Source organism: Triturus cristatus, chromosome 2_1 (genome assembly GCF_964204655.1).
Source record: "Triturus cristatus chromosome 2_1, aTriCri1.1, whole genome shotgun sequence".
Taxonomy (NCBI): Eukaryota; Metazoa; Chordata; class Amphibia; order Caudata; family Salamandridae; genus Triturus; species Triturus cristatus.
The window spans coordinates 716,682,005-716,707,597 of NC_140581.1; the positions used below are offsets into that span (position 1 = coordinate 716,682,005).

General features: G+C 46.5%; 1 protein-coding gene across 2 annotated transcripts in view; it reads left to right on the forward strand.

Moving 5' to 3' along the window:
- DMXL1 (Dmx like 1) overlaps positions 1-25,593 on the forward strand; it is a 1,781,042-nt gene that overhangs the window by 286,941 nt on the left and 1,468,508 nt on the right. For both annotated transcript variants that reach the window (XM_085632653.1, XM_085632652.1), the window contains exon 7: positions 15,878-16,056. In XM_085632653.1, the coding sequence (XP_085488779.1) occupies positions 15,878-16,056 (179 nt within the window). The remainder of the gene's footprint in view (positions 1-15,877; positions 16,057-25,593) is intronic.

The window sequence follows — 25,593 nt, forward strand, 5'->3', positions numbered from 1 at the left end:
CTTTACCTGTCCGGACCGGATCTTACACTCTCTGCATACCTCAGTCCGAAGTTTGCCGTTCAGGTCCAGCTGCACCCCCCCCCCCCCTGCCGGTTGTTTACGAAGCCATGTTGTCTCTCGCGTGGAGAAGTGTGGCCCACTGTACGCCTGCCTTCCAGCCACTACCAGGCTTCCTCAGCTGTTTTGAAGTACCATGTCTTCCCCTCAGCGACCACTCTCCGTTTCGCAGGGAACAGCAAGGAATATTTGCTGTCTTTATTGCTCAGTTCTCTTTTCACCCTTTCGAAGGTGCACCGCTGTCGTCGAACCTGTAAGGTGAAATCGGGGAAAAAGCGCATCACTGGGTTTTCATGATGTAGGTCCCCTCGAACTCGTGCTTTCTGCAGGATTGCGTCCCTGTCCCGACAGTTGAGGAGTTATGCTATAATTGTTCTGGATGGGGCTCCAGGCCTCGGTTTGGGGACTGGTGCCCGATGGGAGCGTTCAATAGTGAAGCTTGCAAAAAGTCTTGTGGGCTTCAGGTGGGTGAGAATAAGATCCTCCAAGAACAAATCGATGCTTGGCCCTTCCATCCCTTCCGGAACCCTGACCATGCGGATTTTGTTCCTCTGGGCTGGTCCTTCTTGGTCATTGAGCCTGGCCGCCATCACTTCTTGCTGCTCCGTGAGGGTCCGGACGCGTTCCTCAAGGCTTTTCGTGTTGGCCTGTAGGTGCGTCACATCCTTCTCTGTAGCAGCCACTCTGTCAGCCACCTTGTGTATGTCGACTCGCAGGAGGTTCACTTCCACTGTCATAGTATCCAATTTGGGTTCAAGCGATCCCTTAAGGTCCGCAATAGCCGCCATTATTGTGCCCATAGATGTTCCGGAGCATGCTCCGACTGCTGCTCCTGGGCGGCAGCCGCTTGGCTGGGGACTGCGTATTTGTCCATTTTAGTTATTTGTGTCCCGGGCTACCCCTTAGGCTTCATCTGGGAGTCGATGTTGTTGCCGTTATTTTCTGGCAGGTATCCTGGTGTTAGCCACTGGAATGCCTCCCATCCCAGCCAATGCTCTCCCGCTGAAGGGCCACGCCTTGACCACGTCCTAATACTCAGGGGGATCCAGATCCAATGTGGAAGTGTTTCCCTGTCATTCCTCTGTAGTCTCTGCGCTGTTGCACACACTTCTCCTTAGTTGGAGTTTCGAGCGCTATAGGAGTATGCTCATTACTCCAGTATTGGAACTTTCATAGATTCCCATGCTTGAATCATTCCCCGTCGTCGAGGTGGGAGTCCCCGGTATACATAAAATAGCAATAGAAACCATTACAAAAGAAGGAACCAGGCCTAGGCCCATTCTAGTTTTGGAACATATCCACCTCTTTTTGTCAAAGAGACCAAATAAAATGAACAACCAATCAGATTAGCATCACCGTGTAGAACCTACCTGAAAGAACCTCAGAGCCTCAGATTTTCTACCGCACGTTGTGCAAGGGAGTCTTCACTGAGCTCTGCTCAGTGCTTTCCTGTTAACCTTACTTCTACATTTTTTTCACCTGTTTTTTCTTCAAAACCTGCGTGGACTTAGTGTCAAGATGTCTGATAAGGAGAAGAAAGCCCTCTTTAAAGCTTGTGCAACTTGTGCTAAGAAGAGGTTATATGTGGAGGACAAGCACAAGGATTGTATTTGCTGTGTGTACCCAAACCATAAGGCAGCAGAGTGTAAAATATGCCGCACTTTTTCTACGAAGACTCTGCGAGACCGTGAGGGGCATCTCTTGACCTGGCTCCAGAAGCTCAAGTCAAGGAAGGAACCAGTCTCCAGTGACAGTGATGAGGCATCCTCTGCTACATCTTCCAGAAGGTCTGTAAAAAGGGTAGAGCTTCACCTTCGCCTTCTGAAGAACGCCCTGGTAAGGTCTTGGAAAAAGGCCTCTCATAGGTCTGAAGGGCGTAGTCCAGGCGAATCTCCTCACCGAGGTGTAAAGGAGAGGGAAGGACTGTCAGCAGGAGTGATATTGAGAAGAAATCCAGCTCTGTTCCTCCATCTTCTCCTCCAGCGGCTCCAAAAAGTTTCAAAAAGCCCTCATCTCTCTCTTCTGAGGTAAAATCTGTGATGAAAGTTCACTCGTTGACGACGTTGTCAATGACTCCGTCGACAAAATCATCAAAGGTACAGTCTAAGTCTTTTCCTTCAACTCTGGCTCCATCGACTGGCTCGTCGATGGTGATTTCCTCGTCTCCGGCGCTGAAGCTTCAGGGTTCTGCGTCGAAGACTAAGACGCCGGTGGTGGCTTTGTCATCGACAACGTCAACAAGGATGTTGACGACGATGGTGACGATGGCTACCACGTCTACAACAACGACGACTGCGTCGACTACGTCCATATCTTTGTCGACGACTCTCACATCGTCGTCGACGAAGGAAAAATTTGCCATTTCTGTCAGAAAGCGCCAGAATACACCTGAGATGACTTCCCCCCCCCCCCCAGGAGGGTGACTCCTCTACCTCCGGCACGCCTCCTCGAAGAAGAGGAATCTGAAGAGGATGAGGGACCGTTTGGCTTTGCGGATAGCCCTTCTCAATTACACGTCAAGTGTCAGGACACTAATGGGGAATATGTGGAGGAACAGCAATATGATCCTTCCTTGGATTACCAGGACGACTACCAACAGGAGATGGTCTCGATGCCTTCCTCTCTACTAGTGGACTTGCAGTCTATGCTTTTGGACGCAACCTCCAGCTCCAGTGTCGGTGCCAGTTACAGCTGTTCCGCCTGCTACCCCTCAATTGCCACTGCCTCAACCAATGCCTGTGGCTCAGGATGCACCCCCTGTCGTGCCTCTCATTCAGAATGACACCTCTGATGAGGACCAGGGCAAAGTCACTATACCAGATCCAGACGCAGAGTGGGATGACTGTCAACCCTGATCCGGCTTCTCCTTCACCAGCAACTGTTGATTCTCCCCCTGCAGAGGGTTTCCATAATTTGATGGAAAGGGCCGCTAGGAGATTTGAACTGCCAATGCCCACGGTGCAGTCTGAATGCTTCCTTTATGACTTCAAGGAGCCTTACAAGAAATCCGTTTGGTCTATTCCTATTGTTGGTCATATCTGGGATGAGGGGTTGAAAGTGATGCGGAGTCCATCCATGGTAATTCCGGTACTGCCTCGCCTTGAGAAGAAATATAAGGCCCCGGACGATAGCCCGGCCTGCTTGGTCAGCGAGCCTAAACCGGACTCTGTCATCTCTAAGGCTGCCCAAAGAAGGTCCAGAAATCCTTCTGCTCCCTTCACAACACCTCCAGATAAAGAGGGCAGACGCCTCGATAACGCGGGCAAGAGGTTTTCCTCCATGTCCAGCCTGTTAGGGCTGCGAACGCCTTAGCAATACTTGGCCGCTACGATCGCCAGATGTGGTGTGGCCTTTCCCCCTATCTGGACCAATTGCTGGAAGATGTGAAAAAAGAAGCAAAGAAGATTCTTCAAGAGGGAGAGAACGCCTGCTGAAGTCATTGACTGTGCAATGGACATTGCAACAACTGCGTTCCACTCCCTTGCGGGCACTGCTGTCCTTCGTCGTCAAGGCTGGCTGCGGGCTACATGGTTTCGTCCTGAGGTCCAAATCAAGATCTTGGATCTTCCCTTTGATGGGGAGGTGCTCTTTGGGAAACATATTGATGATGCGCTCCAGGACATTAAGAAAGACACGTAAACCGCAAAATCCTTAGGGACTCTGCAGTACCGCAAGGTCCCCTTCCATGGAGCCAGAGGTAGAGGTAATGCCACGTACAGAGAAGGATACCAGCAACAATGGTATTCCTCCTATGGATCAAATTCGCAATCTTACCGGCCGAATTATAACCAGGGGCAAAATCAATCATCCTCTTTCTCTAGATTGAACAACAGAGGAAGACAAGGACGCCAGAGGAGGGACTCCTCTAAGCGTCATAGCGGCTTGCTGGCTCTTACTACTGTCCCTTCTCCTCCTGTAACATCAGTGGGAGGCAGAATTTCAAATTACTGCCACAACTGGCAGCTAATAACATTGGATCGTTGGGTTCTGAAAATCATTCAATGCAGCCATACTCTGGAATTTGTCCATGCACCACCTTCCAAAGCCCCCTCGTGCCACTGTGTCAAAACACCTCTGTCTTCTACGGTAAGTCCATCAAATGCTCCTCAAAGGGGTGATAGAGCCGGTTCCTCTAACTCAGCGGGTAGAGGGTTTCTACTCCAGGTTCTTCCTGGTCGGAAGACATTAGAAAAGTGGCCCCCTATTCTAGATCTGAGGGAGCTCAACACCTATCTCATCAAACAATCGTTTTGGATGGTTTCTCTGCAGGACATCCTTCGTCTTCTCAACTCAGGGGATTACATGGCCACATTGGATCTAGAGGACGCATACTTTCATGTACCCATCCATCCAGCCCACAGGAGGTTTCTGCACTTCACAGTAGCCAAGAGCCACTTTCAGTTCATGTTCCTGCCTTATGGACTCAGGTCTGCTCTGCAGATCTTTACAAAAGTATTAGCTCCAGTGGCAGCTTTTCTACAAAAACAACAGCTTTAGGTTTTCCCTTACCTTGACGACTGGTTGCTAAAGGCTTCTACCAAGCACGTGGCAGAGGAATACATCGCGGCGTGCACACGCCTTTTCGACAGTCTCGGTCTGACTCTCAACACAAAAAATCGACTCTGTCCTTCCAGAACAGCTCGATTCCTGGGAGCCATTCTGGACACTTCCCTCAACAAAGCCTTTCCGACCCTGGAGAGGCAAGGAAAGCTGATAGCCATGGCCCGTCTACTGTTAAAAAGACAGTCTCTTTCAGTTCACCTCTACAAGTCCCTCCTAGGGTCCATTTTCTCCTGCATTCCTCTAATTCCTCACTGCAGGTTGCGCCCTCTCCAGGAGGAGCTGGACTTGCAGTGGCGCCAAGTCGACGGATCCTTCGAAGACAAGATCTTCGTCACCACGTCCATGAGGGACGCCGCATCATTGTGGACAAATGAGGAAAATATTTCTCAGGGTCTATCCTTCAGGATTACCCCAGCTCCTCAGATAATAACTACAGACTCTTTGCCGGAGGGCTGGGGAGCGGTCTTGCAAGACCTTCATGAAAGCGGCCGTTGGCGACCCCAACATAGTCTTCTCCATATCAATCTGCTGGAGCTCAGAGCGATTCGTCTGGCCTTGTAGGCTTTTCTTCCGCGGTTATAGCAATCTGCAGTTCTAGTACGTACAGACAATACGACGGCCTTGCATTACATAAACAAGGAAGGCAGCACCAGATCTCGTCTTTTGTCACAAGAAGCCCAGACGATTTCGGAATGGGCTATCCAGCAGGGGATATCGCTCAAAGCGGAGCACCTTCCAGGCGTTCTCAATGAGACGGCGGACACGCTGACCAGATTGAAATCAGTCAGCCACGAATGGGAACTGGACCAGTCCACTCTAACAGGTTTTTCGCCTATGGGTCAGGCCCTCCATAGACCTCTTTGCCACTCCGGAGAACAAGAAATGCCGATTTTACGCAAGCAGGCTTCACCATCCGGGATCATTGGGGAATGCGCTTTCGATGGCCTGGTCAGGCGCATTTGTTTACGCTTTTCCCCCCATTCTGCTGATTCCCAAGCTTCTCAGGAAGCTCAAGGCAGAACCTTGCAAGATGATTTTGATAGCTCCTGCGTGGCCTCGACAGTTTTGGTTCACAGAGCTGCATCTCCTCTCCCTGGACCTTCCACTTCCGTTGCAGCCGATTCCTTCGTTGCTGACAATGTCCCAGGGCCAGGTCTGGCACCCGGATCCTCAATCCCTGCAGTTGTCGGCATGGCTCCTGAGCACCGAGAATTTCTTGATTTGACCCTTTCAGCAGAATGTAGGGATGTACTTTCTCAGGCACGAGGCCCAAGTACCAACAAGACATACCGGTTAAAGTGGAAGCATTTCTGCATTTGGTGCAAACAAGAGGGTATCCATCCTCTTTCTTCGGAACCGCATGAAGTTCTTCCTTACATTCTTTCATTCGCAAAATCAGGGCTGGCTCACTCATCCATCAAAGTTCCTCTTGCCACCATCTCTCGCTTCAGACGCACATTTTCTGGTCCTTCCCTCTGGTCGACAATGATAATTAAGCAGTTTCTCAAGGGCCTTTTCAGAGTCTTTCCTCCAGTCAAGCCTCCGCCTCCTCTTTGGCACCGTAACTTGTTTCTCACCCAGCTCATGTAGCATCCCTTTGAACCTGTTCACTGGGCGGATTTGAAATTCCTCTCCTGGAAGGTGGCTCTTCTGCTGGCCTTGACTTCGGCTAAGAGAGTAGGTGAATTGCAGGCTCTCACCATTCAGGAACCTTTTCTTCAATTTAAGAAGGGGACAGTGATACTCCGTACTAACCCAAAGTTCATACCGAAAGTGCCTTCAGACTTTCATTTGAATGAGCCAGTCATACTCAAAACTTTTTCCCCTCAGCCTACTACTCTGGCAGAAAAGGCACTCAACTCGCTGGACATTCAGAGGTGCTTAAAGTTCTATCTTCAACATACTAAGGACTTCAGGAAGTCTCCTCAACTATTTGTATATTTCAGCGCCCTCCGTAAGGGTTTTCCCCTTTCTAAGCTGGGGATTGCTCGTTGGATTACCAGCGCTATCCAGTATTGTCACAGAGCAGCGGGCAAGCCCCTGGAGGGTCGGGTCCGTTCTCACTCCACGAGGGCGATTTCTTCTTCGACAGCCCTCTTTGCCGGAGTTCCAATCTGGGAGATCTGCAGGGCAGCAACCTGGAGCAGTACTCATACGTTTACAAGACATTACTGCCTGGATTCTTCGACGCAGAGTGACACGGCAGTGAGCCAGGCAGTCCTGAGGAACCTCTTTCATTGAGTGGTGAGCTTTCCCTTTCTACCCTCCTTCCGTTTTCTCTACTTATCATCTTTGCACATTTTTGAAGTCTATTTACTTTATTCATTGGTTTTCCTTATGTGTATAAATGTGTTTATTTTTCCATTGATTTTGATGTTAATGCTTATATTGATGGAATAAGGAATCAAAGTTAAAAAAAATTGCTCACAACTGCTAGCTTCTCTGATTCAAGCATGGGAATCTATGAAAGTTCCAATACTGGAGTAAGAAAACTAGTTACTTACCTGTAACTTTGGTTCTCCAGTATTGGAAACTTTCATAGATTCCCATGCGACCCACCCTCCTCCCCTGGGAAAGCTCATACTTCAGCAGTTTGTTATTCTTTTACACTACGGCTATGAAAATCTGAGGCTCTGAGGTTCTCTCAGGAAGGTTCTACAGGTTGAGGACAATCTGATTGGTTGTTCATTTTATTTGGTCTCTTTTACAAAAAGAAGTGGATATGTTACAAAACCAGAATGGGTCTAGGCCTGGTTTCTTCTATTGTAATGGTTTCTATTGCTATTTTATTTATACCGGAGCCTTCCATCTCGACTACGGGGGATGATTCAAGCATGGGAATCTATGAAAGTTTCCAATACTAGAGAACAAAGTTTCAGGTAAATAACTTGTTTTCTTCACTCACTATAGGGCACTGGTCACCCTTTTTTGCTTCCCTATTTGGGTGGGGGCTCGTAGACACACACTTCCAGGCACGCAATACAGGGCTGTGCTTCCCGGGGTTCTTCCTGCTATTATAGCACTATAGTGTCGCTTTCCTGCTTTGCAGTGGAGCAATCCTCGTACCTCCTCTGTCAGGGAAAGCCACTCCGGATAATGGGGTCATCTGGTGGTGTCCCGGGAACGTAGTCAAGCATTCAGGTCCCACCGGCGTAGGACGCACGCACGGCCGGGGCCTCAGCACGGCCTCAGCACGCTCTCCAGGCGCCCTGCCGGGCCGATGATCGTACTAGCAAGTCCCACGGGCAAACTCTGCAAATCTGGTTCGCCACCTCCCCGAGGCCCAGCAGCCTGCGGGTCTCCATATGATTCAAAAGCGCACCACGCACCAGAGCAGCAGACGGAGGCCGCCCCAGCGACTTCAACGCGCCCGTAGGCTGTAATCAGGCCGCTTTCCCTCGGCGAATATGGTGGGTCGCTGGCAGCATCTCTGGGCTCGATCTTCAGCCCCCGCTTGGCACCCAGGGATCCCCAACACCACTGCGTTCTAGGTTGCTGGCAGGATCGGATCAATGAGCTTATTTACGGGGGAATCTGGGTGTCGGTGTACGGAGCTCCACTACGGCACCGCCATCTTGCTCGGCTCCTTAGCCACTCCTCCCAAAGTTGAGTTTTTTGTAACATAGAGTTGAGGGATATGTCGTCTTCTGGGGAGGAGATTTTGACAATTGACTGTCATCTGCATACATGTGATAGTGAATGTTAGCAGATTTCAAGGTGTCTGCTAGAGGTTCCAAGAATAGATTGAAGAGAATGGGTGAGAGGGCAGATCCCTGTGGAACACCAAGAGTGACCGCGTAGGGCTTGGAAAGAGATTGATTCATTTTGACACTTTGGGATCTCTTGTGGAGGAATGAAGTAAACTATTGCAGTAAGACCCCCAATAAACCCATCCTCCGTTCAAGTGAGTTCTGTAGAATGTTGTGTTAAACAGTGTTGATGGCAGAAAATAACTCCAGTAGTATCATCAGGCATGATTTATTTAAGTCCAGCATTTTTAATATGTCATCTACATTGTGTGTGAGTGCTGATTCAGGCCTGTGACCTTGAAGGATTGGTGTTGGTCAGGAGTTGAAAGTTATCTATGTGGATGCAGAGTTGTATCGAGACACATTCCTCCAGAAGCTTCGCAAGATTGGGGATGTTGGAGATAGGGCGGAAGTTGTTGAGATCTGAGCTAGCTGCATTAGGTTTTTTTTAAATGGGGGTTACCTGTCCTACTTTTAGGCAGTCGGGGATAGTGCCTTGACGTAGGAAGGCATTTACAATCTTAGACCATAAGGGAAGAATAGCGGCTTTGATCTCTTTGAAGATCGTCGGAGGTGGAGAATGTCGAGGAAGTGATTAGATGTGTTTAAGGATGAAAGAATGTTGTAGATGTCACTTTCATTGATTTATGTGAAAGTGTGCCAGGCGGTGGCATTTTTGGAGACCTGTCTGGGAGGATCTCTCCTTCCAATGATCTGGGGAATTATGGAAAGATGTGTGTGGCAGCAGGAAGTAGTTCCGTTGCTGATTGTAGGTCACTTTCTTTGGTTTTAGTTTTTTCAAGAAGGAAGCCAGCTCCTCACCGTTTGGAAGAGTGATGGACCTAATGCCCAGCGGGTTTGGTACGTTGAGTGATTATTGCTTGATGATTTCTAAAAGTTTTTTGGGTCACTTTCTGGCTTGGTCAAGCTGAATTCTAAAGAAGTTGTCCTTCGCCTTTCTGATTCTTCTGTTGTATGTGTTCTTCACAGAACTTATGCATTTTAGGAGTCCCACAGAGGGCTCTTTCTGCTGATCTTAGATTGCGTCTTTCAGTGTTCAAGTTGTCATTGAACCACGATTTAGGGACTTTGGTGGTTGTTTTTCTGTTGAAAGGGGGCGATAGTCTAGGACGTCCAAAATGGAGGTATTGTAGAAGTCTGTGAGGTCATGGACTTCAACTATGTCAGTCTGAGTTGTCAAGGAGTTGTTACAGCGGGTAGGTAAGGCGTTGGGGTTTATGTCTCGAAGATTCCATTGTTTTGTTTTCTTCAGTTGCCCTCTCTACGGGGTCACCACTAAATTGATGAGGAAGGTGGTATGGTAATCCGCTAAGAGCATCAATCAACGCAGCAACCAGACTCATCACAGGCTCCAAAAGACACTGCCACATTTCCCCTGACCTGAAAGCCCTCAACTGGCTACCTTTCGAAGCTAGATTTCAACTACAAATTTCGCCTGTATGACGCACAAAACCCTACATCACAACACTCAGTTATCCGGCCCAGAAACTGGTGCTCTCATGTGGCAACAGACCCTCCAGGAGCTCCAGTAACCTTCTTCTGAAATTATAACGATTTGCCAAGAAGAAAACATACAACCATGCCTTCTCTGGAATCGCTCCTAGGATATGGAATGCATTGCCCCCAGAAACCAGACTGAACCCCTCTACTGTCTCATTAAAAAAAAAGAAGTAAAATTTCTTTTCATGACTAAATTCACATGAACAATGTATGTAACTCTCAAAATGACAGTTTGGTTTGTAGGACATAATTATGACTTACGGTGTTCTATTGTTCAATTATCTTCCTTGTAAAGCGCTCTGATACCCGCACGGGTCATGTTCGCGCCATATAAAACCTCAAAATAAAAATTATTAAATGGTCTGTCCAGTCACAGGGGCTAATGGACTCCAATGTGATATTGTCAATCTATGAAACAATAAGATACAGTGTCTCGTGTCTCACCCTTGTAGTGAGTCGGGCTGTCACAGATTTGGGTCAAATCATGGTCTGATAAAAAGGACCTAAGGTTGTTCAATGCTAGGTCATTCCAGTGGAGGTTAAAATCTCTGAGGAAGTCCTGGGTCACTAGAGGGTTATCATTGATTGTGATTACTTCCATGATTTGTTCAATGAACAACAGATTGTCTCCAGGAGGGTGGTAGAAGGCGGTAGTTTACAACTGAGATTATTGTTGCTAGTGATATTGATGCAAATATATTCACATGCAGGCAGGGTGGTTTTTTCTGACTGAAACACAGAGAGGGTTGTTGCGGTAAATTTCGTATGTCTATCTGGTCGAATTATCCTGTGGCATCAAAGTTTGGGCAGGATTTTGTATAATAAGTTCTAAGGTTTCGCTACGGCGAACTCTATTTTGCACCCCTGCCAATATGTATTTAGAAACATGTTTGCACAGTAGAACAGTGTATCAATTTAAATATAGTTATTGGGAAATATATTATTGCCCAACACTCCCTGATTTATTTAGCATTTATGGATTTGACCTCAGCGTTTGACTGTGTTAACCAATTAAAACTGCGGTCAATCCTTTTAGAGAGTGGGATGGATGAGGCAATGGTGCATTTTTTAACCTATATACATAGAGACATGAAGGCCAGGATTAGAATAAACACTCGAGGGGGATCTCTAATGACATCAGTGTTTTTAGGGTGGTGAGACAAGGATGTGTTTTAGCTCCATTGCTTTTTTATTTTATATATTAATAATCTTCACCCTTTTTTAATAACGCTCACCCAGGATATCTCAAGAATTAAAGGTTCTATTTTACCTCCTTATTTTATGCCGGTGATGCTGGTTTGATGGGTCTTACTCCTAGAGTCTTGCGTCTTTTAGTACAGGGATTTGTGAATTTTATTCCTTTGTTAGATTTATGTACCAATTTTACAAAATGGCCTACGGGCCCAGGAAGTACAAAATAAATTCTCTCGCTATTGCCAACCATTGTTTACAATGCACCAGCACTTTTTCATATTTGGGACACATTTTTGCTTTTAATGGTTCCTGGGCGTTTCACATTGGCCATTGCAGGGATGCATTTTCTAAATCAATTGATGTATTGTTTGGTTTACCCCAACCTAGGAAAGGAGGCTATTCTACTTATCTTACAAATTTTTGAAGACAAGGTGTACTCCTATACTAACTTATGGGACTGAGGTTTGGGGTATCTTCAATTGTTACAATATACAGACTAAAGAAAATAGGTTCCTCTGTGAGCTTTTGGGGGTCCCCATTTCCTTGCTCCAATATATTTGTCATAGAGTATTTTATGTAGAAGACTAAATCAGAGCACATCCCCCTTTGTTTTGGCTAGGTGTATGGAAAAATAAGGCTGCGTCCCTTACAAGAGATATTATAGAGGACTGCCTTATTTGAGGCAAAGGCATGGATATTCAGTGGCTAAGAGGGGTGAAGACAAGCTTGCGCAGGGTTGGCTATGAGCATGTTTTTGATAAACCCAAGAGCCTCGACTCTGTAAGAAAAAAAGAGATTCGGACAGCTCTGTAGAAGTGTTTTTGTGAGGCAAGACTAGCTTACGAGGCTAGGAAACCGAATGGGGTCCTGTATTTGAATATTAAAAATGATAACTTAATAGCTGTATATATATATATATATATATATATCCTGCTCCTTGTTGCACCGAAAACCAGGGCACTCAGGGGCGGGTGCTCGTCGTGGCAGTGCTCCACGAAAAATCAATGCTCCAAGACAACACACCATACAGTGAAAGTCCAGCACTCGGGGGGGGGGGTTGCTCCAAAGATGTTTTTTAATATGCCGTTCGAGAAAACAGACGCGTTTCGGGAATACCTTTGTCAGTGTTTACAATTCTCGCGGCGCGGCAGCATTTTAAATAAACGTACACGTGATTAGACAAGAGACTTCTGTGATCACAACCTCAAGTTAATCTGTGAAAGTGGCGGCCATTTTAACATGGTGTGTTTGATATACATAAATACATGAAAGTTTACGTAGAGCAACCCTCAATCAAACAACGGCAAATTAACAGGAAAGTGTCACTGTTTCAAGACTGTATATTATCAGAAGTACTACCTAAAATATGGGCTACTGATCAATTATATCATACCCCCAGTTGATATGAGGACAGTCTCCAACATCAATGATACCGTGTATCGGTAAAATCATCAGTTAATACTAAATAGTGCATTCGCCGTTGTTTTCGGTTGTGCTTTTACGGGATCAATTACAATATCGGCAACCCCCAGTCTTCATTGATCGAATTTTTCAACAATATCACACCGTGTATCGGTTAACATTTCAAAATGCATTAGCTGTTGTTACAAATTAATATTGAAGACTTATCCAATATGGATCAACGGTAGCAACCACAGTAATTGACTGAAGGGTTTGAGTTAGTTCAGATAACTATAACTCGCGCGACCGCCACTCTATCACAAGGATGATGTCATCAGTGATGTCATGAGTGATGCCACTGACCATGTCATGATTGGTGTAATATGTGACGTCATGAGCAGAGGATTGCGGGCGCGTGAGTTATAGTTATCTGAACTAACTATAACGGGGGAATTTCATTGGTTTTTTACAAGTGAAATGTCCACCTAACTATAACATGTGTGAAACCTATGGTTTTTTAAGGGAATATATATATATATATATATATATTGACAAAGGCTTCGCCGAAACGCGTAGTTCTGTTCGTTTAAAGCAATAAAAAAAACTTATTGTTTTGTCCTGGGTGTGCCGCTGGATTATTTTCTGGGAACTCTCAGACCTTATCCTCACAAAGACATATATATACATATATACATACATATATATTACCTACTGGCGGTCGCCAGTAGGTAGTTATAGTTAGGAGCCTGTTTCCATAGGAAAACCGCAACATTCTATTTTGAATAACTTTGGCGCCGGTCGACGAATCCTCGCAAAATTTTCAAAACTAATGGGGCGCTACGCTCCGCTCCTACCCTGAAAGTCTCGGGGGGGATTCGTCAAGCGGGGGCTGAGAAAAAAGGGGGGTCCCAAAACGCGTTTTCCCCATGCATTTTTCCATAGGACCTTTAGACACAGCTACAGCCCGAACGGCTGAACAGAGTTACTTGAAATTTGGCAGAGAGGTAGTCTACAGGTCAAGGAAGTGCCTTTTGTAGGTCTGGTGTAAATCTGTTCAGTAGTTCCTGAGAAAATAGCATTTAAATCAATATATATATCTGTGGCAGCTTACCGTGCGCTTACCGTGCGCTTACGGTAAGCTTACCGTACGCGTACGGTGCCGTGCGCGAGTGCGATTCTGATTGGCTATTAGATCTCAGTCAACATTCGAATCGGTCGAAACCAGGAAATGGCGACGCCATTTTCTCTCTCGCACTCTGAGGGGGGGAGGAAAAACAAAGTTGGATATCAGGAAAAGGGGCAAGCTAGACAGCTCCTAACCACCTAGCCTTGGTTAGGGTGTCCCAAAAGAACCCCCAAGGGCAAAAATTCATTTTTTTTTTTTTTTAAAACGCCGATTGCGCTTACCGTACGCGTACGATAAAAAATAATTTAAAAAAACAAAATATCCTCAATTTCCCCCCCCCCCCCGTGTGCAAAAGGAGCCCGCATATCAAGCCATTGAACATTTAATAGATAACCTTTCACAATGAAGCGCATAATATGTCCTCCGTGTGCGGACGGTGCGCGAAGCGCATCGTGCGTACATGGCCCATCGAGCGTAACGTGGGCACGCGGTGCGCATAGCGCACCGCGTGCCCACCGTGCGTGCACGGCGCTAACTGCGTAAAGTGGGCGCGCGGTGCGCGAAGCGCACCGCGTGCTCACTGTGCGCGCACGGTGCGCGAAGCGCACCGTGCGCGCACGGAACGAACTGCGTGAAGTGGGCGTGCACGCCACGAACGGCGTAAAGTAACTTAGCATTTAAAAAACCGTACAAATTCACTGAAAAAACCATAGGTTTCACACACGTTATAGTTAGGAATTAGCATTTAAAAAACCTTGCAAATTCACTGAAAAAACCATAGGTTTCACACACGTTATAGTTAGCGGACATTTCACTCATAAAAAACCAATGAAATTCCCCCGTTATAGTTAGTGCAGGCAACTATAACTCACGCGACCGCAATCCTCTGCTGATGCTAATACTGTATTTAGACACTTATTTGCCCATGTCTTCTTCCATTAAATTTTAGCTATACATATATTGCAAATATTTTTTTTTCATAAAGACACATATGTCATCAGCAGAGGATTGCGGTCGCGTGAGTTATAGTTGCCTGCACTAACTATAACGGGGGAATTTCATTGGTTTTTTATGAGTGAAATGTCCGCTAACTATAACGTGTGTGAAACCTATGGTTTTTTCAGTGAATTTGCAAGGTTTTTTAAATGCTAATTCCTAACTATAACGTGTGTGAAACCTATGGTTTTTTCAGTGAATATATATATATATATATATACACATATACATACATACATACATACCTACCTACCTCATGGGCCGCTGGGTGCGCAGCCTTTTGCTTCACGTTACAGCTGGCACTGTCAAGTATTTATTATGCTTCCCTCCCCCTGGGTTTTCAGGCCATCCTGGATTCTTCTCCCGGTCTGTCGACAGGAGTTCTGGTCAATCTTTACTACACTTTTAATTTTTCTGTGGATACTACATGATGTATACAAAGCTCTTCCTACTTCCCGTTTTTAAGAGGCGTTCCATTATAGACTACAGGGAAGCATTTAGCATTCTTCTTAAATTGGGCCATGATGAGTTTATCACTTATGTTGGGGCCTTTCTGAAAATTGCCATCCGAGCCCGCAATTGGATGAGTACTGTATGATGTGTATTCTGTATTTTTACAGCTCTCCTTATGATGTACATTTTTATTGTGTTTTTTATCTTTTATTGTTCTGTTGTTGAATGTTTTATCGATGTATGTATGTATAGTTTTATGGATATACTTTATCCTAATAAAGAATACAAATTAAACGAAACTGCTATTATAGGTACTGTTAAAAAACACACTGCCCCTGCAGATTCTGCAGGACGAATTCATAAAAATACGTCTGCACATATGTGGCTACTTTTTCCTCAGTAGCGTTTATTAATAAGCAGGTCTACCAGGCTGGATAATGGTCAGTTTGCATTCACAGATCGTTCAGTCACAGTTCTATCCCTGCACTCTTTGTTGTAGTAGTGCATCAGGAGCTCTTAGTATGCATTGGCTCCAGTGAGCCCCATGAAGGGAAGGTGTAGAGGCCCGCCCCTTCACCCATATATCTCAGAAAAACTCATTGACATGCATGGTCCTTGAAGGGTTCTTCGAAGTCAATACTATTGTTGTTATTTATCATTTTCTAATAAGTTATTGCTTAAATGAGTATTCTTCGCTTATTATTTTGTTATATCATCAAAAAACATGTAAAGAAATACAAATCATAATAAGAGTAAGTTTAACTTTCCTTTTATTTGCCATTTCTTGATGCCTAGTTCTTACTCCTTTTTTCAACAGGATGACTGTCTTGTAAAGGTTTGGTATAATACTGATAGTTGGCAATCTGCAGTAACGACACCTGTGACAAGCCCTGCAAATCAAGTGCAGGGTGAAGTTGACTTTTCATTTGTATACTTAGCACATCCCCGAGCAGTGAATGGATTTTCATGGCGGAAGACAAGCAAATATATGCCAAGGTTAGTTGTATTGCAACATTTACTTTATTTACACATGCAATTTCTTCAAAGTGAACATATTTTGAATAGTAGCAGTTACTACAAGCACACTCTAAAACACTATTTCGTGTCGTATGTAGCTGGAATGTCCAACAAGTTATCCGTTTTGTAGAATCAAGCTATAAAATGAAGAAGGTGGATTTTCAAAAGAGAGTTGCTTGTGGCCTAAATCAAGTATCAAGATCAACATTGCCTGTCGTGGTATTTAATTTAATATTTTACATTATTATGCACTTTCATTGCACAAATTGCAGTGAAATAAGATCCACAATTTGCTGGGGGTTGGTTACAGGGCCTTATGTTTATTAAAGGGGCGAGGGCCATGTGGACCCCGCCCTGAGCCTTATTAGGCCCTGGGGACCCCTTCTCCAGGACCCTATATATTTTCAAGGGAAGGGGGGCTGCGGGGCACCCCTGCCCAAGCCTTATTAGGCCCTGGGGACCCTATCTCCCAGGGCCTTTTATTTTTATTAAAGGGGGGGGGGGCCATGTGGCCACCCTCCCCAAGCCATATGAGTCCCTGGGGACCCATCACCCAGGGCCCTTTTTATGTCTCGCCTACGCAGCGTGCATGCGCTGCATAGGAGGAGACCTTTAGTAATCGATTCACTTTTTTGGCCAAAACTTGCACGAATTGCATTGCTTTCAATGGCAACACGTGCACGTTTGGCGATTTCCTTGCGAGAGCAAGATTTGAAACCATCTGTTTGTAATTAACAGATGGTTCCTGCTCGCTCCCGCAAGGGAAACCGGCGCAGGCCCCCTTCTCTCTCCCCTCCCCCTGCTGCCTCCTCCTTTCCTCGTCCAACTTTTTTTTTTACTTTTAGCGCGAGGCGCGCACGATTGTTTTTTAACTTTTAGCGCAAGGCGCACACGCTTGTTCCCTTTCTTTTGTCCGACTGGGGTGGGCTTTCCTCACTACACATGGTTCTTGCATTCAGCTGGGCCTGCATTGGCGAAGCTAGCTCTTTGAACACCATTTATTATTTCAAGAAGAGATTTTTTCTTTCAGAGCCTGCCATGCCATAATTTGTGCTTGTAGAACCTGGCGATTACGTAAGCGCCTCTCCCTTGTTAGCACATCTCTTGTGCTCGTCCCCTGGGCATTATTACATCTCTTCGCGAGATTCACGCTAAGTGTTGTCTGCCTCCGCCTCTTGCAATATTAATTTTGTGCTTGGGTGGGCTTCCAAGTGCCCCCTTCCTAACTGTAGGTTTAAGTCGCTTTGTTGCTGTAAGTGAATTTTATAAGTTAACCGCTCTGTTTCCGGTCGAGACAGTTTGTGCCAGGGCCGTGCCACGTGTGCTCTTAGTCACCATCACCGAGATACAGACAGGCCAATGGTTTTCATTGTTTCTGCAGAGCTGACCCGAAATGTTCAATTACAGTCCCCACATCTTCTCAAGAATCGCCCTACTGTGTCGCCGAGGATCACAGGGCTCAATAGAGTGACACTCTGGGAACCTTGTCTGATGCCATGATGCCTTTAAGGCTTCTCTTGTACGTTTGACATCTTTAAGAAACCAGCAATGGCATAGCCAATAGGTCTCGCTTTTGGGACCTTATAAGTATTTAGTTATGCAGCAAAATATCCTTGTCGCAACAACAGCAACTGTTGCATGGCTAAACACTTTATAAGGTCCCAAAGGCGAGACCTATTGGCTATGCCAATGCTTATTTAAAGTGGAGGGGGGACACAGAGCCCCCCTTCTCAAGCCATTATAGGCTCCAGGAAGCCCACTGCTGGGGCCAACACTTACCAAAAAGAGGGGGTGGCCTCACTGCCCCCTTTCCCGATTCTCTTTAAGTCCTGGGGACCCCATCCTTCAGGCTTTTTTGATTTAAAGGGGGTGGCAGCCCAGACACCACCCACTTTCCCTATATTGGCCATGCCTGAAAACATTGAAGAGGGAGGGGGAACTCAGCAAGGTGGGCTCTTGCTGTGTGACTGGGACTCACGTACTGGTGTCCCCTCTTAAGACTTGGGGTACTCTGACCTGGCCACCCCTCAAGTGAACTATACTCGGAGGCCAAACTCACATTCCTTCTACCCCATTAGACAGTCCAAATTACCGCTCCTCCACTGGGACCCGCCCGGATGCAACAGCCTTGTAGAAACCAAGCACTCGGTCCGCAAATAGCCAAAGGAAGGCAAAATGGGCCAGTTCACTGAGGTGCTGGCCCCCCAAACTGAGCCTGATGAAGGGATGGCGGGCATGCTCGACAACACAGTGCTCCTACAGATGATAAACATTTCAGGAGACACCGTAAAAGGGAGAATAGGAGAAGTCTGGTCAAAGGTCTCCCTTCTCCACCAAGACCTCCGTAAACTTTCAGAGAGGGTTCTGCACGTTGAAAGTAGAATATCAGAAATAGAAGACTCATCACGAGACATCATCAGATTAGCCACATAACTTTGAACTACCCTTAAGGATGTCGTCTGAAGAGTGGACGTTGCTGAAAATCGCGCGAGGAAGAATAACCTGTGCTTTGTAGGCTTCCTGGAGGGTGTGGAGGGCCCTAACATGTTTTTTTCCTGGAATAGTGGCTGAGAGATTCCCACTCATGAAGTTCTTCTAGTGCTCTGTCATCGAGCGGGTCCCCAGAGCCCTAAGGGCAAAATCCCCGGTGACTGCGCTGCCGTGACCTGTCACTTCCTGCTTTCTAAATAACCACGACCAGGATGCAATACTGAGAGCGGTGCAAAAACTAAGTGAGGTCAGACATGCGTAGTCCAAAATCATGGTTTTCCCAGACTATTCCAGGGAAATGCACAAACCGATGTGGACCTTCGACTCGGCCGAGCAGAAATTGTGAGTGTTGAACATACTGTACATGCTTCTGTTTCCAGGCGAACTCACAGTCAACTTTGAGAGCAAGATCTTCTTTCAGACACCTTAAAAGGCATGGCCCTGGCTGGAGGAACGTTCGGACTGGCACACAGTCACCAGCGAGACTTAATTGAGGTCAACACAGGAGAGAGCCAGGCCCAAAACTCATGGGTCAGGGAGAGGCTGCAGTGGGGGTGCTCTGAACAAACGTGTGAAACCCCCCCCCCCCCTCCACAGAGACGGCAAACCTCCAAGGTCTGGGCTCTCCACCGATACAGAGGGGGAGCTAGCCTGGCGACAGCCCAAGAAGAACAAACCGGATAAGTCACAGATCAATCGGATCATGAATGCTCATCGGACTCTGAAGACAACTACCCACCATTGGAGGAGATAGCTAATCTGGAGCCGGAAGAATCGCTTGAGGTCTCCCCCAGACCCTGCCATGGACTCAACACATGGCAAGAAAGACCCCTGATCGACTGGTCGAGCCTGGTGGCACTAGAGGCTGACTATCAGCATACTACACCTCCATAGGGACCTCCACTATATGTGAGAGGGGGCCAGTTTTATTAACTTGTTTGTTTCTCTCCCCACAGGTCTCATACTGATTGTTACATGAACTGCTGGGGAAATAGTTAAAGTTGTAGGGGGAGGTTTATACTTAAGTAAGGGAGGGCTACAGATCTCTCTGGCTTGATCTGCAACACAGTTGCCATGTTGGCGAGTTGGGGTGAATGTGCGGGAGGTGGGGAAGAGTTGGGGGAGTCAGGGGGGGTGGTAAGCTAGATAGGGAGGGTAAGTTTGTTGTTACATAAGGGACACGTTCATGTCTTATGCAGATACAGATGGTGGGGTCCCTGTGGGACATTAACGTGCAACGTGGATGTTTGCGTTCTTTCAGGGATTCTGCTCAGGAACATAGTTATGCTTGGGATCATTAGCCATCGGCACGTAGGGACAGCGGCATCATACCACCTCAGTATCTATGAGCCTGCGTCCGACTAGCTGTAGGGCCTAACTTACTCTCCTAAGCTTACCAGAGTAATCGGTGAAATGGCACCCCAGAACTCAACCTTCTCAGGGATTGCAGTAACAGGATGCACCCTTTCGCTCTCTCACATGTACTTGTACACAGTAAAATCAACCTGAGACACGAAGGAAGTTTAAAATATTTATTTCAAACTGTCATGTCCTAAAATGCAGTATTCATGCCACAATTAGAAAACAAATGCATACTAAAAATACTGATAGCATGGTAAAAAAGAATTATTGCATAAAACGCCCTGCTATGTTATAAGACAGAATATCCCAAACACCCCCCGCCTTCTGGAGCTAAATGATTAAGGTCCCTAAGATTAGTGGCAGACCCCATACCTTAGCATACACAGTGGATGGTCTACATCCAAGCTGACTTAGCAATCTTGTTTCAGAACGCTCGCTCAGTGTGTGCTTAAACTCTTGTGCTTGGTTATAAGACAAGACGTGTGCTCATAAACAGCAGCTGCATTCTCGTGTTATGTCTAGGCACTAGTGCCTGGTCATAGAGAATAAAATGAGGCATTGTTGTTTGGCCTTGTCTGTTGTGTTCAGACTAAATCCCAGGAAAAGAACAGAACACAAAAACATATGCAGGGTCAGTGTGAAAGTACAATGTGACACACAAAAGCAAGTGTGTTTATAAAGTAATGTGAGCAATAGAAAATGTGGCCTACAACGTGCACAGTTAGGCTAACAGAGAGAAAACTACAATGGGCCATGCAGGAAACACTTGACACCCTTGCTTTGGTCAGGATAATAGCACTAAAGAGAATACTATATGTAATCCGACGATAAACATACTCAAAGCATAGTTTAGAGTTGAGCGTTACTGAAAACGAATAGAAGAAAATGTTAATTTGGAAAAATAATTAAATTATGGTGCTTCGGAGGAATCCATTGCGCCACTCGGCATCTCAAAGGCTAAAGACTCCATAAATGAGTCTGATTGAGCACATGATGACTGGTTAACTGCCCAAGCGACAAGCTCCAAAGAAAAGACATGATTTCCAGTCACAAACGATGCGGAGACAGTTACTGGGAAGGTTAGCAAAGCCAGTAACCTATGATCCATGTGTCGATGCACATTTCCTCATAGGCGAGTGACTCAAACATCACATTGTGAACAGTTCGCAAACCTAAAGGACAGTCCTGAACATGGTTTGCTAAGGGACACACTAGCAGTCCAATGTCCAAGGTGGTGGATGTCTGCAAAGCCAGGCAAATGTCCAATGCCCATTCAAAGAAGCATAATTAAACCAGACACGTTGAAATGTGAGGGACCAATCAAGATCCAGCTACTGTAGTAGAAACATTCCAAAGATCTGAAGCATACGCTCAAGGTAGTATTGGACCGGTGCCAGTCCCAGGGCACTCGCAAAAGGAACATCCATTGCCGGAAAATAGGAGCAGGATGAGAAAGCCAAACAGGAGGAATAACAGCAATGGGAATCCTTCAAATACACTATAGAAAATGGAGCGGATAAAAGCTGATATTACTCCAAAGATAACTTGAAAACAAGGCAGGAGCCTACAGCTTTAAAAAAGTGGGCATGACCAGCCGTTCTAGAGGTATTAAAGATTTGAGGCACTAATTCGCCGAAGTGCAGGGGAAGATTTGTATTGAACCATGACTGTATCTCACTAGATGTTCTAGCCACCTGCAATTGAAAGTTCTCGTGAGCAGATGTAAGAGCTACTTCTTTTTGGAACAATAATGCTTTGAATCTTCTTAGCTTGTTGAAATCTCCCCTCAAAGTTGGAATGAAGGCCATAATGAGTTATCTACAGTCCCATGTGGAGGAGGAAACAAGACGTTGTTGCAACAAGTGACTAACTGGGAAACAGACAAAATATAGCGGACTCCCGCCCGCATTCCGCAACACTCTTGATCACTGAGCATTAAATAACTCCCATTGGAGAGCACCGTAATGAAAGGGAGAATGGCGGGAACGGGAATTCCTTTCAAAGAACAAGCTAAATTAGGCACTGAAGTATTACATGCGCCTTGAATTTCAACCTGTTCATAAACAAGTGAATTTCCGACAATAGAGTTGCATTCTTCTCCAGTAACAAAAACGTACTTATTAATACGTTCACAACGATACTTTAAGGGATGTAACCATAATTCATGAATAAAAGCTGCTTCTAAGGGGTTCATATCTACTTACAGGGGAATGTTTAATGAAAGCTTCAGATTGAAATTTCGAGATAGGCAGTGAAATAATACCATGCATTAACCACACCGCCTGAGGGTGGCATACAACTCTGGTACGCTCTTCTGTGACTCCTCCGAGGAGGTGTTTGCCTGGACAGAGTAGATTCGGGTGAAGCCACACATGTCGCCGCGGCTAGATTCAGACTCCTCTTCGAGTGGCTTTTCTCGCAGACAGTCCAAACCCAAAGGAAAACGTGAACACAGATTGGGATCATTGTGGTGCTCCAGGGCCCACAGCAAGAACCAATCTGGAGCTTCTTAGGTCTGATGTGACTCTACATGTTACGAGACCAAAATCTTGGATCAACATGACTTAGGGAAACTTCATGACTCTGCTCACTTACATGCATGACGGCAATATAGACAGGCTTCCTCCCTGGAGAGACAATCTCCGAACTCTAGGGCTGATCATACGTTGATGAATAGTTTGATGGGGATCCATTAGAGGGGCTCAATCTTCAGCTCCCGTTGGGTTTGGGACGTTGTATCCTCCTCGATAGATTCTTCAACTGTTCTGCGGTATTGGGGTTGGAGGATGGGGGGGTGGGTGGGTTTGGTTAATTGTTTGTGCTGTCTTCTATGGTGCATATAGTGTACCCCATGGCGTGGTTACACTTAGATCCTGTCCTGTGGATACTAGTCATCCAACCAGATGACAGATAGCAATGCTAGTATCCCGCGAAGTAGGCGCCAGAATATTAGTTAGAATGTATGAGGCGTACTAGATAAGATCAAGAGAGGGGCAGTGCTTCGGAAAGCTAAATGTCTTGGAACAGATATCTTGGTGTTACAATAAACATACCTTCTAGGCTTTAAAACACCCTGCCTGTCCCGATTTGGCTACAACCAAGGTTTTCATTCTGGGTTCACTAGGGGCTCCCGGGGCGGGACCATTCTGATCCACTGCAGAGTCCCTTTCGAGCACTCACGATCATGGGTGGCATGCATTGGTAGATCTGTTGTGACAGGCTTGATCCATGGGAACTGGGTAGTGTGTACACCCCCCCCACCCCTCACTCAGGCCCTATTGGAATGACTCATACTTACCTAGACTAACATGCCCAATGGGTGGACGGTAATAAGTGGCGACTGGAATGATGTAATACATACAGCCCAGGACAGATGATGAGCGCCCGGCGGGGTCACTGAATGGCAAATAGGGTCCTTAGTGAATGGGATAGGGCAGGTGGATGTTTAGAGGAGGTTTCACCCAACCAAACAGGGCTATCCCTACTACTCACATGTTCATGAATCGTTCTCTTGCTTAGGCTGCATGTTTGTACCATCTAGCTACACTCACAGAGCCTCGGATGCCGAGATACTACCTAGGGGTCTGTCGGACCCCTCTCCGGTGTCGTTTGGACTGTGGATAGGCCTTGACTGCACTCCTTTCCTCTGGTGTCTCTGCCCCTGGCATCTGCAAGGCCAGCAATATTGGACACACATGCCCCAGGCCATAGCCAAGTACTTTGCCGTAAATACAGGGACTGTTGCTTCACACGGGACCTTGTGGGAGGCCATGACACTGACTACTTGTCGTTGATATCTCATTCTGTAGTACAAGGCGTAAACAATGCAGCAAGAAATTAGTACAGATGGAGGCCCACATCTTGAATATGGAACATCGAGGACGGGGGACTGGCGTGTCGCCAGCTGCTCCTAGCCCAACATCTCTACCATGGACAAATATTAGAAGCTCAGATGGCTTGGCTAGCCTCCCTTAGTCGGATATTCCAGTGGGGGGACTATTCCAGCAAGCTATTGCATCGGTTATGTCACCATGCGCAATAGTTGGTCCATGTTCCTAGTGTTAGCGACTCTAATAGCAATATTCTCACCGACCCTTCGGCCATTGCGACCAGCTTTGCAGACTGTGACCCGGTCCACAGCACCTATTTTTCAAAACCGGGTACGACGCAGCTCAGTGTGGCGTCCCGCTGTTTATTTTCAGGGCGCGAAGGAGCATCCTGCAGCACCTCTTTCGTTTGGGGGCATGCCGCCATTGTAGGCGACAGCCTGCTAATGTGGCCATTATTGATTTAAAACTCTGCAGTTTGACAACTAAAACTGCAGTTTCTCCCACCATACTCCCTGAGCACCCTTTGCTTACCTGATACTTGGAGGGCCCTTACAGTGAGTTGCCTGCAGTCATGGTTAGGGGCCATTTTCCATTTACCATCTTCCCATAATCCCTCTGTCTGGTTCCCAGAATGCCTTAGGGAAAGTTTTCCTTCACCATTCCAAAATGGAAGTTTTTCCAAACCTTTTTTTCCTTTTCCCAAATCAAGATGGTGATTATATTTTTCCTGTTGCATCGCTTCCTGTCCTTGGGAATATAAGAGGCTGGATTTCTCATTTTCCTTGCGATGCAACACTCTCTTCGCCCGTGTTGGTATCTCTTCGCCCTTTTGGTATCTCTTCGCCCCTGTTGGTGTCTCTTCGCCCCTGTTGGTGTCTCTTTGCCCCTGTTGGTGTCTCTTTGCCCCTGTTGGTGTCTCTTTGCCCCTGTTGGTGCCTCTTTGCCCCTGTTGGTGCCTCTTTGCCCCTGTTGGTGCCTCTTTGCCCCTGTTGGTGCCTCTTCGCCCCTCATTGGTGTCTCTTCACCCTCATTGGTGTCTCTTCACCCTCATCGGTGTCTCTTCACCCTCATCGGTGTCTCTTCACCCTCATTGGTGTCTCTTCACCCTCATTGGTGTCTCTTCACCCTCATTGGTGTCTCTTCACCCTCATTGGTGTCTCTTCACCCTCATTGGTGTCTCTTCACCCTCATTGGTGTCTCTTCACCCTCATTGGTGTCTCTTCACCCTCATTGGTGTCTCTTCACCCTCATTGGTGTCTCTTCACCCTCATTGGTGTCTCTTCACCCTCATCGGTGTCTCTTCACCCTCATTGGTGTCTCTTCACCCTCATTGGTGTCTCTTCACCCTCATTGGTGTCTCTTCACCCTCATTGGTGTCTCTTCACCCTCATTGGTGTCTCTTCACCCTCATTGGTGTCTCTTCACCCTCATTGGTGTCTCTTCACCCTCATTGGTGTCTCTTCACCCTCATTGGTGTCTCTTCACCCTCATTGGTGATTATTCGCCCCTGTTGGTGATTATTCGCCCCTGTTGGTGATTATTCGCCCCTGTTGGTGATTATTCGCCCCTGTTGGTGATTATTCGCCCCTGTTGGTGATTATTCGCCCCTGTTGGTGATTATTCGCCCCTGTTGGTGATTATTCACCCCTGTTGGTGATTCTTTGCCCCTGTTGGTGATTCTTTGCCCCTGTTGGTGATTCTTTGCCCCTTTTGGTGATTCTTTGCCCCTGTTGGTGTCTCTTTGGCACTGTTGGTGTCTCTTTGGCACTGTTGGTGATTCTTCACCCCTGTTGGTGTCTCTTTGCTCCTGTTGGTGATTCTTTGCTCTTGTTGG